Source organism: Amyelois transitella, chromosome 14 (assembly GCF_032362555.1).
Source record: "Amyelois transitella isolate CPQ chromosome 14, ilAmyTran1.1, whole genome shotgun sequence".
Classification (NCBI taxonomy): domain Eukaryota; kingdom Metazoa; phylum Arthropoda; class Insecta; order Lepidoptera; family Pyralidae; genus Amyelois; species Amyelois transitella.
In genome coordinates this window covers 9,922,806-9,940,940 of record NC_083517.1, presented here as the reverse complement: position 1 = coordinate 9,940,940, position 18,135 = coordinate 9,922,806, and the positions used below count along the sequence as shown (strand labels likewise).

General features: G+C 35.2%; 1 protein-coding gene across 7 annotated transcripts in view; it reads right to left on the bottom strand.

Annotated features, from left to right (window-relative positions):
- The window catches only part of LOC106132288 (muscle-specific protein 300 kDa), a 164,827-nt gene that overhangs the window by 72,712 nt on the left and 73,980 nt on the right, over nt 1–18,135 (bottom strand). For 5 of the 7 annotated variants that reach the window (XM_060947706.1, XM_060947704.1, XM_060947707.1 and 2 more), the window contains 11 exons: nt 9,437–17,479; nt 9,285–9,359; nt 5,181–8,908; nt 4,926–5,103; nt 4,657–4,842; nt 4,159–4,506; nt 3,817–4,077; nt 3,264–3,734; nt 1,883–3,181; nt 1,534–1,707; nt 238–339 (listed from right to left, as the gene is read on the bottom strand). In XM_060947706.1, the coding sequence (XP_060803689.1) occupies nt 238–339; nt 1,534–1,707; nt 1,883–3,181; nt 3,264–3,734; nt 3,817–4,077; nt 4,159–4,506; nt 4,657–4,842; nt 4,926–5,103; nt 5,181–8,908; nt 9,285–9,359; nt 9,437–17,479 (14,865 nt within the window). The remainder of the gene's footprint in view (nt 1–237; nt 340–1,533; nt 1,708–1,882; nt 3,182–3,263; nt 3,735–3,816; nt 4,078–4,158; nt 4,507–4,656; nt 4,843–4,925; nt 5,104–5,180; nt 8,909–9,284; nt 9,360–9,436; nt 17,480–18,135) is intronic. The other 2 variants (XM_060947709.1, XM_060947708.1) reach the window with 2 other exon arrangements.

Genomic DNA, 18,135 nt, shown 5'->3' with positions numbered 1-18,135 from the left:
AATACTAATATTTTATTACTAACAATTTACTAACTAGGCATTTAGAATTATTGTAATCTATCTTTCTACAGATATATCTTTAAATGTTATGCTCTTAAATTTAATGAACACCTAGGGCGTTTTGGTATATGTTAATCATATTTTTGGAATGTGCTGGCAGCAACAAACTACATCAAGGTTTTTTATGACTTCTGTTAGGATATCAGAATTATTGTTTTTAATCCGATGTCTACTTACCCTTTGTTCGAAAGTCATCAACTTTTCATTAAACTCTGGTGCTTCTACATCCCTTAAGATAGACTGTATGCGTGGCACACTGGCTACATCACTGACATGTGTCTATAAAACAAACCATGCATCACACAACATCAAAAACAGTGCTGATTAGTTCATAGATATTAGTTATTTCACACGGGATTTTAATGTTATAGATATAAATTGCTTTATTCATTAATCTGGCTCAATCTAATATCAAATTCTTGATCTGTTTTTTATTTTCTGAATGTTGTCTGATAGAGAATGGTTTAAGCAATAAGTGCGTTTAAAGTGGTTTAAAGGGTGGATAAAATTTATTTTGTTAAGTCATTGAAAAAGAAGAAAGAGTTAAAATAAATCAATTAATTTATATTGCTTCATTTCGTCGAATGATTGGGTAAGAAAATCATCGTTTTTCGTTTTCGTTTCATTATATCTTTTTCATTAAAATCCCATGATAAACTTGGTGTTGAGAACATAAAATTTTGCAAAGTGCTTTACAATCTTAATGATTTTCAACAATCTATGAAAACAAAAGTGTTATGTTCATTTTATATAAAGTGCAAAACGTAGACATACATAGTGATTCACACAGTGCAATATGTGAATTAGTAAGACTAGCGCCTGAGTCAAGACGATTTTTCGTTGAATTGTTTACGGATAGATTATGTTCAGTAATAAAATTAAAAGCAGTTTCCAAGTAAAACCTTAATCATCTTGATCCAGTAATGCCAGGTGCACAAAAATACATTGCCAACGAAAAGCCCTTAATATTTTCACTAACTACATCACTGTATCTATCTACTTTCTTTTCAAATAAAGTAATTCAAGACCTTACTCTGAATTTTAAAAAATCTCGTTGGTTCTGTTCTTTTGTAGACCTGGCAAAGCTCAAAGAATCTTTGAGTTATTGAAGTTACTTATAATTTAAGCTAGGCGCACCATTAAACAGTTTTACATAATTTTATCTGGTTGATAAGTCTTTTAAAGTCAAATTACAAAGAAAATCATATTATTTGGCATATGTCGAAGGGAAAAAATACAATTATGATTGAAAAAATGCTCAGGAAATTATGTTACGCAAGTTCTACAGTAAACCGTGTACTGTATTATTTAGTTTGTAATTTATTACATCTGAAAGTTTAGATATTGTGAAAATATGCTAACTAAAGATCTTCTTTAGTTAACAAGATTAAAAACTGTTATTGCGAATAAGCACACTGATCAGAAAGAAGTCAAGACATCGGATGCGAGTATTTTTGTAGAAGCCTCCAATACCTGATCAATGAGGTCTTCAAGACGGGCTCGGACGTGAAGTTCCCTGGGTGGTATGGGCAACGGAGCCGAGTCTGCTGGTGAAGATGGACGGGAAACTGATGCAGCAGCAGCTGAGCACGCAGCCACAGCTGCAGACAGCCGGCTTTTCTCCGTTTGCAAACGGTTATGGAGAGACTAGATAAAAAGAAAATATTAATTAATATCGATAATTTTTAGGCCTTACCTAGCTATTTCTAATCAATAGTCTATATATATGAAATTATTCTTCTAAATCCAATGACTGTTTCGTAATAAGTTACATTTATTTTTATGTGTAGTAAAAAGTTAACAAATAAACAAGAAAACGTACCCTGGCTTTATCAAGTAACTCGCGACCATGAGCTAATCCATCTACGGGGACATCAAGCTCAGTAATCGCTGGCTCACACTCATCAAGATTATTCAGAATGCTTTCAAGAGTATCTTCATATTCTTTGAATTTAGCAAGCCCCTCTCTTAGTCTTCGTTCGATTTGTAGCGCGGTTGCTAACAAAGATTTATGGCTGTCGTTGACATTCTTAAGTTGCTTTCCTACAGTATCTTTGATTGAAGGTGTCGTAGCTTCATATCTTTCAATTTGAGCTTTCCCTTTCGCTTCTAGCTCGTCAAGAGTGGATCTGTATTTTTGAATGTCATCTAACAATACAGCGTGTTGTGCCAACTGCTCTTCAGTTTGCTCTCTATTTGATATGTACAAAGAATTGTGAGCCATGAGCTGGAAGGATATCTGCAGTAACCATTTTTCCGTATCTTGCAAAGACTGGTGGTATTGGTTGTAGTCTTTGATATCAGATTCAAGTTCAGCTTTTTTGGCGGCGCACTTTGCTCGTAGTGCATTACATTTTCTTTCAATGTCTGCGACTGATTCCTTTACGGCTGGTTTTTTAGCCCATCCACTCAGTTCGGCAGCTTCACTCTTCAATCTCTCTAACTCAGGTTTTTTGTTGTCAATTTCCTCTTCGATATGTTTATATTTCTCTAGTAAAGTCTTCATTTCACCAAGTTCACCACCTGTAGGTGGCACCTTGTCTAGGTTCTGCTCAGTATCTTTAATCCATTGGTTCATCTTGTTCTTTGAATCTTCGAAATCATCCCATTTTCCAATAGCTGCTTTAAGTTGAGCCGTAATGGAGTTCAAATCAATCTTAAGTTGGTCCCAGCTTTCTTGCAGTACTTTTACGTCATTTCTCAAGCCATCTTGTTCTTCTGGCGGGGTATTATTTAATGCTTTTTTGAAGGCCTCTTGCAAGACAACTAATAGATGATGACCCTCAGTCATACGGTTGCTTACTAGTTTAATAGTTTCTAGCTTGTCCTTAGTCGTGTCAATATCTCCAACTCCAATAGAGTCTTGAACAGTGCCATGAGCGGTTTCAAGCCATTGTTGAAGCTCTTGTTTAGCTTTGATAAATTCGGTGTGGTCCGATAGATTCTTTTCGCCATTCGAAACCAAACCTTGAATCTTGGTCAACAAAGTAGTGTATTCCGTCTGCAGATTTACAGTCTTATCACGAACCCAAGCACACGCACTCAATTCCATTAGGTTTTCACACCTATCATTTAGTTCTTCTAAAACATGCTTATGGCCTAAAGCTTCAGATAGTAGTTCCTGAAAAATAAAATAACATATTAAGCATTAATCGATTTTCAACATGTAAATATTTCAAAGAACTTCTAATAATAGTACTTACACGACACTTTTCAAGATGTTCAGGGGTAATTTTATCGACTTTTTGCACAGATTTCAGCTTATTGTCGAAGTCTTTTACCCACTTGCTCATCTTGCCTGAAGTTTCTAGGAAGTCTGACCATGCTGAGAGACACTTTTCTAATAATTTCTTTGTGTCCTTACAAATTTGTTGGAGGTTTTCCCATTCTATCTGTAATTGCTTGATCTCTAGATTAATATTGTCTTTTCCTTCATTACCAGTAGTATTTAAGACAGCCTCACTGAGCTTGATAGTTTTCTTTAGTAACGCTTCTCCTTTGGGTAAAGATTCAGTGATTTTATTCACATTCTTAAGTTTTTTCTGTACTTCTTCCTTTTCCCCGTGTGAGTCAGAACTTTGTTGTATTTCTATCTTGCAATTACGAATCCAATCATAAAAGTTGTCGTATGCCTCCTTGTATTGAATGTGAGAGTTGACGTAATCCTCAAGTTTCTAAAATCACAATGAAAAGTAACGTTTACAAATAGGGTCAAATACCAGTGCTTAATAAAATCAGCTGCATTTTTATACTTACGTTTATCATGTCATTTACTGTGTTTTTGGTACTGTCATATCGTTTCAGGGTATCATCAATATCCTTATTTTTCAAAGAAGCGTCCTCTTTCAATTTTTCATTTAATTTCTTGACCAGATCGCTGTGAGAGTCGATATCTCTGTTAAAAGTCTTGAATTTTTCCAGTTTAGCTTTCTTTTCAGATAAATCGTCCATTAAAGAGTCATCAGATTGTATTTTTTGATCGATGTCATCTAACCATTCTACCAATAACTTATGAATCTGAAATAATTATCACATAGAAATAATATTTAATTTTAATTTTAAATAACAAACGTTTACTTTTACTAAAGTATAAATTACCTTAGATATGTCATCAAACTGAGCTGCTCTACTTGTGAGCTTATTTCTTACATCTTGCAAATCAGCTATTAGTTTATCAAACTCTTGTTTAAGATTATCCGTGTCTTCGTGTATTTTAGCAGCACCAGCTTGCTCTGTGTTCATAATGACCTTTTCTTTCAGTTCCAAAAGATACCTCAGCTTGTTTTGACCTTGTTCCAAAGATTGGCGCAGAAGTTTAACAGTATTAAGTTTACTGTTCACTTCAGGTAATGTGTTCGGTATTTCAGCGCACTGATTGAGTTTTTCACGCGTTCTGTCAAGCCAGTCTTGGCATTCTCCGTAGAGGGCATTGTGTTGTTGATGTTCCTGAAAGATTATAATAGAATACTCATATATATTATTTTCGAAAAGAAATTATGGGGATTCATTAAGTATGTTGTGTACATATATTGCTGTGTATAATGGACTCTTATCAGATACTAATAAATCTTGTAACAACAACAGCTAATTTATTACCTGGTAGTGAAGTTCAAGTCTCTTCATTACTTCTTTAGCTAGAGACAACAAAGCGTTGTATTTTGTTGTTAGCTGGGTAATACCATTAGATACTCTAGTATCTGCGCAAGTTTCTAATAAGGTCTGCGCACGCATATTCAGCTTATCGAGTTCAGCTTGCCAGTCAAACAGCATTTGAAGATGTCCCTGTGGAAAAAGAGAGTTAAAAAGATTAAAATGTGTGACTTTACAATATGAGTTTTCGTTATTATGTATGAATGTCACTTCACCTGGAACTCCTCAAGAACGACTTTCTTTTGCTCTAGGTCATTTTGTAGTTTGTTGAATGATTGTACTAGTTTTTCAGTCTTTGACAACCAATCTAGGGCTTCTTTGTATTGCTCTTCGTATTCTGTCCATTTCACGATACCTCCTTCAATCAAGGCTTTAGTATTATTTAATTGCTCACTAAAAAGAAAAATAACATTTAGTTAAAAATGCTCATTTAAAAATAATTAATTTAAAATAAAATTGTTACTACATACACGTAGGTATCGTATTCTTCTTGCATAAGAGCGACTTCTTCTTCTATTTCCTCCCTATCCTCATCGTCTGCCAATCCGCATGATATTTCACCCTGTTCAAGCGCTTTTTGTAGTTTTGCCTGGCCCTCGGGTAATTCACTTTCTAACACTTTAAGTTGTGAAATTTTACTGCTCAGCGATTCCTTATCTCCAGTAGCATCTGAACACTTGCCTAGTCTTTCCTTGGCAGCTCTTATCCATTGGACAAAGTCTGAACCAGCATCGATGAATGCTTGGTGTTGTTCTACGGTCTCTTTTTGTTTTTCATATAAATCTTTAGCTTGTTTAGACAAAGTTTCATATTTGCTGGTGATTTCAGACGCTGGAGCCTGTTGCATGAGTTCTGAAGCCTTAGAAGTTACTGACTGAATCATAGGTTCAAACGAAACGATATCTTGTACAATATTGTTTGTTTGACGGAGTGTGGCTTTTCGTTCGCCGAGTCCAAGACCTGTGGTAAGGCCAGCCAGACGGTCCTGGCCTTTTTTGGATTTTGCGACCTTTTGTTCGCACACTTCTTGTAGTTTTGCTTCTCTATCTGAAATCCATTGTTGAAGTTGTGAATAGCTGGAGCTGTAGTCTGCCCATTGTAGCAATGCTGTCTCAAGATGAACTTTTGCTGTTGTCATCTTCTTGACAAGACGGTCCCATTCGTTCTGTAGTTCCTTTAACTCGGTATTAATTTTATCTTTCCCATCAGATCTTGTATTTCTTAACACCTTTTCACCACTATTAATGGTTGCGTGAACAAGGTTTTGACCTTCTTCACGTCTTTTCAATAAATCTTCAATTTGTTCAAGCCGTTTTTGCAAACATTCTTTGCTGCTGTTACTGCCAGCTTCACTACCACTACGAGTTATTTCCCAGGCATCATCAATCCATTTCTTAGTTTTTGCGTAATTATCATCGTAAGTCTGATGTTGTTCATAGTTTGTCTCAACTTTTTTAAGGACATCATTAGCCATGTTAACTAATACCTGGTACCTGGAGTTAAGATGCCTGAGCTGATTATTGACAAAAGTATCGAGGTGTGAGGAGAGCAGGCCAGCAGCAGAGGCATTGAAGTTATCGATATCATCTTTGCCCTTGTTCAATTGGCCAACAATTTCTTTCACTTCATTAACTTGTGTGCCTTTTTCTTTAGCAGTACCTAAAAGGGCTAATTTGTGATTTTTTATGAGAATTTCTTTTTGTTGTAACCAATCTGACAACCTTTCATACTCGTCCTTGTATTCTCGCCATTGATTAACTGTATCTTCTAATTGATTCTTCTGTTGTTTTATTTCATTGAATAAGTCATCGAAACTTTCTTTGAGGGCTTTCATCTCATTTTTGATTATTACCTGACCCTCTGGCGATGTACTTGCCAGAACAACCTCACCGGTGTGTTGTAAATGTTCAAGAAGCAGTTCTCCTTGTGCTTGTTTATTAATAAGGGCTTCAAGAGGAGCAACCGAATTTTCAATTGCTAATTTGTCACTTAACGGTTTTGACTTAAGCGATGGAACCTTTTCTCTAGCTCGTGTAAGCCATTGTATGAGTTCATCATGTGCTTCTTTGTATAACCTGTGATCTTTGTATTGTTCCTCACGATCAGCAAGTAACTTTTTGATTTTATCGTATAAAATATCAAACTTGTTCAAAGTCTCTTGACCCTTAGAAGCAGCTTGGTTTTGTTGACCACTGGCGCTCATTTCAGCAGCCTTTGCTTTTAGAGTATCCACATCCAATCTATCACAACGAGCTTTCTCTTCGACTTCCTTAAGCTTTTCAAGCTGTGCTCTTTTATCAAGTATCGATGCTTCATACGGTGTTAGTTCGGCTAGCATATTTTCAAGCCAACTGTTACTTTTGTCTATTAATTGTATTTGTTCCAAGAATCCAGCCCATTTTGTAACAGAATCATCTAACATACTCTTTGTTTCGATCATTCTTGATAACAGAGCAGACCATTGCTCTTGTAACGCCGTAAGAGAATTGTTGATTGCTTCGTGACCAGCGGGAGCTGTATTAGCCATTACATTTTGAGCAAGTTCTACTAATGACTGCACCTTGGTAAAACCTTCATCTTTTGTCAACAGTAAGTTTTGAATTAGTACTAATTTTGTCTCTAAATCATCTTGTGAGCAAGAACTTAAGTCAGCGCAGAAGTCTAACTTATCCCTAAGTTCCTCCATCCATTGTGAGCATTCAGCAACATTGCTTGCAAATTCTTGATGAGTTTTTACATATTGTTGCCATCTATTCGTAACATCTTTAACCTTTTGGGATAGAGACTGATACTTAAGGGATAAATCTGATATTTGTGAGCCACGAGGTCCCAAAACGCCAATATAAAGATTTTGTGCTTTCTCAGTTATATTGTCAATTTCAAGTTCTTTAGCTCGAACTTCACCTTGCAATTCCTGAAATTTGTTGAACTGTTCCAATTTTTCTGGTAAAGTAGCTTTTAGATCAACTGCGTGAATTTGAGTGTCAGTATTTCTTATCCACGCCAGACATTGATCTTTCATATTCTCGTATTCACTCCATTGTTGGATTTTATTTTCTAGTGACTCAATAGTCTTATTTATGAAAGATACAAGCCCTTCCCATTCTTGATGGGATGAATCAATTTGGTTTCTTATATTTGCTTGACCGTTGCTTATTGTTCCAGGTAAAACTTTCTCTCCAAGAGAACGTATTTTATCAATTCTGTTCTTTTCTTCTGGCAAACTGAGCTGTAATGATTTCAGTTTTTCACAATTACTACTTAAAGCCACTCGTTCTAAGTTTACATTTCCCCAGAGTTCAACTGTGTTATGTGTAGCTTCAACCCATTCTTGCAGGTCCATGACAGCTTTAGTGTACTGCTGGTGATTATTGACTATAGCTTCATATTGCTCAACAAATTGCTTAGCTCTAGTTAATATAGTTGCATGTCTCTGTTTCAGCTGATTTATTTCCTTGGTGATATCTTTAGTAACATCTGGAAGAGATTGCGCTCTTTCTTCTAAATTAGAAATATCTTGTTGATGGGCTATAGCGTCTTGAAGGTAAGTTCTATAAACATTAAGTTGGTTTCTTTTTTCATCTAACGTTGCTTTTAACTCTATATCTTTAGGCAAATTCTTTTCGGCTAAAGTCAACCACTGCTGTACCGTTTTCAAATTATCTTCAAACGATGACCATTTATTTAATTCAGAATCCAAATCCCTTTCTGCTTTTGTTATACTGTCGTACAAATTATCAATAGCTTGCTGCATATCTTGCAGTTGTTGTTCGATCAGTTCTTTGCCTTCAGGAGATGTAGATGGATAACATTTCTCTCCTAGTTCAAAAGTATTATTAACAAGCAACGTAGCATTGCGCCTTTGACTTAGTAAATCGTTCAGACCTTCTCTCTTGGCGCTAATTCCTTCGGGTGTATTAGATAAGCTTTTGTTGCATTCGTCAAATTTGTGTTGTGCTGCCTTGATCCAATCCGTACATTGATTGTACTTTTCTTGATAAGCGTTATGATCGTTGACGGCTTGCTCGCACTTCTTGACGAGCTCTTTAGCTGTTGATTGGACTGATTGGAACCGAGATGTCATTTGCTGCAAATTCATTGTAATTCTTGTATCGTTGCAATTCTCAATAAGATCGCTGAATTCATCTGTCACTTTATCGACATCATTTTCTGTCTTCTTTAAATTTGCTAAAATTGCCTGTGAAATAAACGTTTCTTTACTATCTTGAAAATTAACAATTCAAAAGGTTTAAACTAATCTACAACATCTACTATTAGTACCGTTCATTTAGGTATTATGAATTTAAGTAAGTAGATTCAAGACCATAACACCTGTCTATCATCACCAAAATTAGATAACACCGAAAACCATCGCCTCTAACAAATTAGTAATTAACATAGGTTTATATATATAATATTAGGAAATATGAAAGTTTCTTTTGTAAATAATAAGCAAATTGAAGTAATATTCCTCCGGTTAGAATAAAGTAGTTTGGTGAAATTAAATGTCTACTGAAAATTAGACTAAGTCCTACAGTGCTAAGGATTTTAATTTATCCTTTTTTCTATCTTACTTGATCCAAAGCTTCTCCCGATTTCATGACTGCGTTCAAATCATTTTCATGATTATCAATCGCTTTACATAACTCCTGTTTAAAATTTGCCATAAAATTAATTGATAACGAATAAAGAATACTTAATATAATATTAAATATGAAATACACACCTGATACTTATTGAGCTGATCAATCTTCTCTTCCAATGTTGCTTTTGGAGTGTACGTTTTCAAGCTCATCTCTGTATCACTCAACCAATGTTGCAAGCGGTCGTTAGCACTATCAAATTCAATCCATTGTTGAATCTTGTCCTCAATACCTCGTTTTACATCGTGAACTGTTGCTGTAAATTTCTCCAAATCGGCCTTCAGAAGAGCTAATTCTCTAGACATAGCTTCTTTACCTCTAGGCGATAGTTTTGAAGTATTATTATCGATTAGGTCCGATAATATTTTTAGTTTATTGTTACCTGAAGGAATAGCATCCAACAACTCTTGGATTTTACCAAGCTTACTCTGAAGAGCTGTTTTGTTACCAGTAAAGTCAGATAAAAGATGGAGACGATCCCATAAATGTTTTTGATAATCTTGTAAAGATTTTTGCTGGTCAGCAAATTGTTGATAAATCTCAAACGTATTTTCGAGTTTGTCAATAACAACTGTAAGACGATTTGTTAGCGCATTATATCTATCCCAAACTGACTGTATAATTGCAGTCATTTCATCATTTTCGCCTTTATTTGAATGTAATGTAGATGCAACATTCTTAGCTTTTTCTGTAACTGTCTCAATAACCCTTTTATGGGAGTATATTTCTTGCAATAAAGTTTTGTTTTTGAGAAGTTTAGATTTTATTTCTTGAGCTGAATTCAAGATAGATTTTTCTTCGGATTCTATAACTTTTTCTTTTTCATCCAGCCACGAAAGGGTTTGCTGAAGAACATCTTGGTAACTTGACCATTGAAGAGTTTGGGACTCATATTCTTTTTGTTGTTGTAGAATTGTATCATTCAATTTATCCCATCTTTCTCTCAGAGTTCTTATTTCACCACGAATATTCTCTCTACCATTTGCAGCTGTTTCCGGAAGTACTTTATCACCAGCAACAGTTAAAATACTTATCTTATGTTCTCCATTATCTCGTTCCATTAAGAATACTTGAAGTTTGTTGCCTTTACTTTCTATACTCAATTTATCTTCTTTTGTTACCATTTGAGATACTTGTTCTTCCAGTGGCCTTAACCATGCGTCGAATTCATTGCGTAATTGAGAATATTTTTTATGGTCTGCAACAAGTTCGGACCAGTGATTGACAATATCCTTGGAAATTAAATGCAACTGTTGATAACGACTACTAACTTGGGTCACGAGCGGTTTAAGACGCTCTACTCCACTAAGCTGAATAAGACTGTGAGATTCATCTACAAAAGCATCTATTTCTTTTTCTTTAGCATTTATTTCGTTACGTAGATCAACGTATCTTTTTAATTGATCTTCTTTTTCTTGTAGTGTGGAGCAAAGGCTTTGATCACGGCATTTTGATTCCATGTCTTTTAGCCAGTCTGTTATACTTTCTATTGAATTATCAAATTTATTCCAAATATCTAACGTATGCTTTAATTTTTGTTCTGAAACTCCAATATTATCAACTGCATTACGTAGTTGATCTAGTAAGTTATCAATTTCTGCTTTTATGATAGTGTTGCCCGCTTCTGATGTGCTTTTACTGACTATAGCAAACACATTGCGAATTTCATCTAATTTATTAGATCCGATTTTTTCAATATCTTTGAGAGCCATAGCAGAATGCAGCTTCCGTACGATTTCAGGTTTTTCTCCACTTGAATTTTCAATGTCAAGAAGTTTCTCTGATTGGGATCCAAGCCATTCTTTGTATTGTTGTAAGAGACGAACTAAATCTTCATGTCGTTTTACACAATCTTCTAAATTATCCTGAAGATTTTGAGATTTTGTAACGATATTTTGAAAAAGTTGCTTTATAGATTGAAGATAGATATTTAACGAAGCATCATGTGTTTGATCAACTAATTGCTGCGCTTTGTCGCAGACAGACTCCACTAGCTGTTGATGAGTCATTATTTCCTGGTGCATTATCTTATGGTTCTGCAATTGAGCTTTCTTTTCCTCCAATGTCGCTTTTAATTCAGTATGCTTTTGCATCGCCCTTTCAACGTCTTTTAACCATTTGGTAAGTTGTTCTTGAGCAAGTGAAAAGTCTGAGAATTGCAAAAGACATTGATCTAATTTGTTAACCGTTTCTTGGAAACTGTCACCGAAACTATCCCACAAAGTTCTAATCTTTCGAATCTTTTGACGGATTACTTCCCTTCCATCTGGACTTGTATGCGTGTATAATTTTTCACCTAAACTAAGGAATTCTTCAAATGCTGGGGTCTTTTTATTCCTCGTTTCATACAGTTCCTTGGCTTTATTTTGTTTTTCTTGTAAAACAGCATAGTCACCAACAATTTCATTAAGATCTTGAAGCTCTCCCAGCATACCTGTTAACCATTTTTCCATATCACTGTAGTCTTTTTCAAATTCTTGGTGTTCGGATACAAATACTTCATATTTTGATATAGTCTCATTTACAAGATTATTCAAAGTGTGGTATCGCGTAGCTAACTTAGAAGTTTTATGGCTCAACTCAGACTCATTAGCAACGTTTTGTTTAGCATCTGTCAAAGCAGAGAAGTCAGGACTTTTTGCTGCCAATTCACCTTGTATTTCTTTGACTTTGTTTAAATGGGATACTTTGGCTTCAAGAGTACTCTTGAGGCTCTGATCCCTCAATTGATTTTCTTTAACTTTTAGCCATTCATCAAGATCATCTAAAGTCTTTTGGCTTTCATTCCAATGTTTCAATGTATCTTTTAGTTTTTTATCTTGGTCTTTACACTGTGTGGCAAATTGGTCCCAGGTCACTTTCAATTGTTCATATTCGCTAATAAGAACTGGATGACCACTAGGGCTAGTTGTCTCTAAAACGGTGTTAAGCTGCGTTTTCAATGTGTTTAGAATACTTTCAATTTGTTTTCCTTTAGTAGCAATATTTTCAATTGCTAAAATTTTTGCGTCAACATCTTCTTTTTGTGTAACAACATTATAGTTCAAAATACTGTTTTCAGCTACAATATGGTTAAGACGATCCCGACAGTCTTCAAACATTTGAACATATTTTTCATGATCACTTACATGAGATTCGCATACAGAAACCCTTTTCTCAAGTTCTTTTGACATATTTTTATATCTGTCTATAGTTTTGGAAAGACTTTTTTCAGCTTCTTCATCTGGCATCATTTTAATTTTGTCAGTCAATTGAGAGAGCATTGACTGATGTAAATTAACTTCTTGGAGTAAAATTTTGTTAGCATGAAGCTGCGCCTTCTTTTCAGGCAGAGTAGGACATAGATTAAATTCGCCTAGTTCCTTTTCTTTATCAGCTATCCATTTTTGCACTTGATTAAAAGTATCATCAAACGATGATCTCTTATTGATAGTTGTTTCAATATCTTTAATGACATTATTAAGAGAATCTACTGAGTCTTCAAAATAGTTCCTTAGAGTTCTTAATTCATTTCTCACTTCTTCTCTTCCTTCAGGAGTTATTCCACTAAATAGAGCTTCACCAGATTCGATTGCATTATTAAGTAGTCTCTGACCTACTTCCTTATTTTCGTTTAGTTTTTTAACTTGCTCTAAGTCAGCTGGTGAAGGTTTTGAATGCTTACTCATCATTGCCAAATCTTTTATTTTATTATTAGCACCTTGAAGCCAGTTTTTGAACTCTGTTATAGATTTATCATATTTACTTTTATTGTCCCTCAAGTCTTTCAATCTTTGTAAATGATTGTCCATAAATTTACCTACAGTCTGATACCTAGTCACTAAATGACTGATGTATTGTAGCACCCTAGAGTCAGGGTTACGTGACAATATTTTCTCTCCAATTGCAGTAAGTTTAGTTATTTCGTCCTGATATTCTTTGATTTCCTTATTCAATCCATCAACTTCAGCAATTTTTTTGTCGATTTCACTCAAATTCAACAAGTTTGCGGCTTCAAGCCGTACCTTATTTTCCTTGTCTTTCAGCCATTCAGATACAGTCTCCAATAAAGTTTCATATTCCTGCCATGCATCCATATTTTCTCTTAATCTATTTTTTATTTCATCATAATTGGACGCCAAAACATCTAGATTTTTCTTTGCCTTTTCCGTTTGTATTGCAGCTTCTTGAGCACATGCTGGTTCAGCAACAATTTTTAAAATATCACTGGCTTCTTTTAATTCTTTTATTTTGCTTACACATTCAGCTATACCATTTTCAACATCAAGTAAAGCTGCATTTTTAACTTCTAGATTATACTTGTCACTACTGACATCAGGCATACACCATCTAGTTTTGTCGTCTAATATTTTAAGGTTTCTATTAAACATTGCAAGTTTGTCGGTGAACAGTTTTTGTAAGAATGTAAGAAGTGTTGTTTCAGTTTTATTGGCATGGATAAGCACACTTTCAAACCTCTTTTGTAATGTACTTAATTCTTTTGGAACTAACGATTCGTAGAATCCTGGATAGTTGGCATTCATTTCAGACACATTTTGTGTCAAGTTATCAATTTCGTCACTTAAGTTTTGTAGTTCAGCTTTACATGCTTGACATTTTTTCAAGCGATCTAATATTTTTGCATTATCTCCAGTCATATCATCGCATTTAATAATATCATCTCGTATTTTACTGACATTATCGGAAAGACGTTTAATATTTTCTTTCAATTTATTTTCTTTTGTTTCCAAAGAAGATACAGCACCTTCCAAATTTTCTGCAAGCGTTTGCAATGCTGCAAATTCATTATCTAAATAGTCAGTTATTGAGGTAACTTGACTTACTGGAATATTTTTATTAAGATTGGTTATTTGCTCACATTTGGCTTTAATGCTATTTTTCAACCCCAAATATATTGGTAATTCTTCCTTGTATTTAGCAAGATGATTTGTACCAAATCTTATTTCTAGGTTATCACAGGCGTTCGCCAAATTTTGACCTGTTTCACTAAGCCAGTTTATCACTTGGTTTTTAGTGTCATCTATTTGTCTCCATACTTGGAGTTGTGATTCCAAATCTTGTATTCTTTTGATGGTAGCATCATTAACTTTTTCCCATTTGGTTTGTGACGTCAAGAATGCTTCTTCTAAAGGACTTGTATCAAATCCACCTAATGTAGATGATTGTTTTAGTATAGACTGTTTGATAACATCCATTTGATCTAGTAACCCTTTTGATCGTTTTAATATTTCATAGGATTTTCTAGCTTTATCCAATGACTGAGCAGTTTGTACATAGTCACTAGGAGCATCCTTTGATTCATTATACAGTTGCTCTGCTCTACCCATTTCTCTATCAAAAGCAACAGTAAAATTTTTCAACTCTTGTAAAGTAGAAGATAATAATATGTATTTGTTTTTAGTATCACGTAAAACATTAACGATTTGGTCCCAATTATTATCTGCTGCTGAAAGAGCATTTTGAATAGTTCCCATATTAGGCTGATCTTCTCTCATTAAATGTAAACCTTCTTCCCTCAACTCCTTTCTTACAGATTGTTTTTCTCGGAGTTCAGCATCGAGTTTATCTAACTGCTCAGTCATATCTTGAATTGCGGCCTCGGTTAGAGGTACTGGTTTCTGTGCCATATCATTAAGGGCTGATTGAATATTATGTAGAACTTGAGCTAATGCATTATGTTGTACATTAAATTTATCCCACCTAGCCCCAACTTTTTGTACGAGGTCTCTTTTCGTTGTAACTTGATTCAATAAAGCATCAGCTTTCATTTCAATTTCTTTGACCAAGCTAGTTGGTGACATAATTCTACCTGTGTTTTGGTCTGTGACTTTTACTTTTGAGGGTCCATCTAGTAAAGCAACATTGCTTTTCCATTCTGGAATTTTAGTTATAATATTAACCAATTCTTGTCTCAGTATTTCATAGCTTTCTGGTGTAAGTTTTGGTCCATCGATCTGATACTGAATATGACCAAGTTGTTGTTTTGTATCATCATACCAGTTTAACAAGTCAGCCCATTTCTGTAAAACAGCTTTATTTTGTTGTATATTTGATTCAATTATTTGATAGTGTTGTGCTATATTCGAGTATGTTTCACTCAAGGATCGAGACTCATCAGGATGAGATGACAGGGTCATGTTTTTGATTTCGTTGTATATGTCGGTAAATTCAGGTGTTTTAGCAGCATGCTCTTGCAGTAATACATGCATAGACTGTAAAGTTGGTTCTACTTTATCTGCAGCGATTTGATCGTAACTTTCTGTTTTTCTTCTAATTTCAGTTATCCAGTTGTCAAAGTTATGTAACTTAGTGACAAATTCTTGCCTGTCAATTATCTTGTCAGATAGTTCATTCACCTTTGATCTGACAGTTTCAGCCAAATCATTTGTGCGTTGTTTAATGTCCGCCACTTTATTTTTTAGTACGTTAGCGCCTTCTGGTTGTATGCTGTGACAAATAGTATCACATGACTGCGATAGACTAATGATTTTAGCTTGTTGCTGTGAGATCTCATTTCCGAATGATTTTAATTTATTGAGTTCACGATCAAGCTTTTCGACTTGTGGAGAATCAATAGACAAATTACGACTGCTTAGCAACTTTTCGCCGTTCTCAATCCAGGCCTCTAATTTCTCAGCTTCACGGTCGAAGTTTTCCCAGTTAGTCACTAATTTATCAAGTTTATTATTCCACTGGTCTGCTAAGTCGTGAACTACAGCCCAGCGAGAATGAATAGCATCAACCTCATCTGGAGCACTTGTTTTTCCTGATAATTGATGGCTTACACTAGACAAAATCTGCAAGTTCATCAATTGCTTATCACTGTCAGCTAGTAGTGCCCTTGACTGCTGCTGCAATTGTTGAGCTTCAGGCAGTGTTGTTGGCTTTGGTACATTTCCCAATTTCATTTCTGCTTCTTCGATCCATGGTTTAATTTCCGCTACACCTTTCTGGTATCGTTGCCAGCTAGCCAAGTCATGCTCTACAACTTTAGTTTGGTGTTCTGTAGAACGTTGTAAGTCCGCCATCATTTTTTCTAATAAAGCAACTTCTCCTTTTAATCTGTTTGCGTCTTGAACACGATGCTCAACTGCCAATTTTGAACCATGATCAGCAACACCCTTTATTACATCTAATTTCTCAGCAATCACTTTTTGTAGTGCTTGTGATTTCACGACACGCTCTTCCGGAGTAATGTTTTCAGATTGAATTTGTGATATAAGTGCTGGGCTTTCTTTTTTGATCCATTCTCGAACATGTTCTAATTTGTGTTCAATCTTGACCCATTCTTCATTGAATTTTTCTAAATGAACAACTTTAGTTTGAACTTCATCTTCAACTCTACCTAATTTTCGTTCAATTGTCTCCAAATCTTTTTCTATGACAGGCTTAGGTTTGTTAGCAGTAAGAGTTTGTAACTCGGCATATGCATTTTGTAACAGCGGAAGTCTTTCAGACTTAGCTTTCTCTATATCTGAACTAAGTATCTTAGTTTCTTGCAGTTCACGGCCAATATTACCGACGCCCAGTTCCAACCCTGGATGAGCAATATAACTCTCAATTTTGTCAAGATCGGACATGAGTTCTTCTTTCTGGTATTCATAGTTTGACCAAACCTTTTGTGTGTCACGGAGTTTATGTAGTCGGTCTGTAGAAGACTCGTAAGCAGTGTTCCAGCCAGACTCAAGATTTCTGACATCTTCCCTAACAAATGCTGGTGCATTTGCATCCTTTATGAGCTCTTTGCCTCGTTGTAACATTGACATGACCGAGGGTCGTTGGCGGTCAAGCTTCTGTACAGCTGCCTGTTGTTCGAGAACGAGTTGTTCTACGTGCTGCAAGCTCTGCGGCTCGGGCTCCACCAAAGCCTGTTGTTTAGCAGATTCAAGTACGCAAATGACTTCATGAACTTCCCTGCGGTAGGTGTAGCATCGCGTGTAAGTTTCAGTCTTGATCATTGTTATTTCTATAGTTGGTATTAAATTTTTGTAACGGGCAATCAAATTTTCCAATTTGATTTGTTCTTCTTGAGCTTCCAACTCCGGACAATGATTTGATAGTATGTCTAGGGTTTGCACAAGCCATTTCATGTCTTCTCGCTTTTTGTCAGCTTCACGGCAGATATTCTAAAATTTAACACAATTAATAAAATTACTTAAATAGTTAATAAATCTTTTTAGATTAATAAAATTAAACAAGACGTTACAATTACTTTACCATCAACTCCTTCAGCTATATCCATAGTTTGCATAAAAATATAACGATATTAACTCAAATTAATGTATATGTGTGAAGTTGGAGTTTCTTCTATATATATATACCAAAGATGATTAAAAGAAATAAAAAGAAACAAAATTGTAATGCCACAAATATAGGGATCTACTTCCATCACGGAGCAACTTAAACTGTCTACACTACTTTATTGTTGATGGTCAATGTCATCGTTAACGCCAATCCTGATGTCATGAATTAAATAACTCCACCTGTGTTATTTATTATAACCAACCACATTTTTTGAAGACTAAGTACCCAGTTACAAACGTTCTTTCTTTCTTTCTTTTCTATATTATGGCTTCCACCGGACTTTCGGTGATTCTGCCAATGTCATGGTTTGAAGACAACAACAACAGCATTATTAGCGTCAACTTAAGTGACACTAAAATTAAACTAGTAGTGCCGTGTGGTTCCCGGCACCATTACAAAAAAGAATAGGATCACTCCATCTCTTTCCCACGGATGTCGTAAAAGCCGACTAAGGGATAGGCTTATAAACTTGGGATTC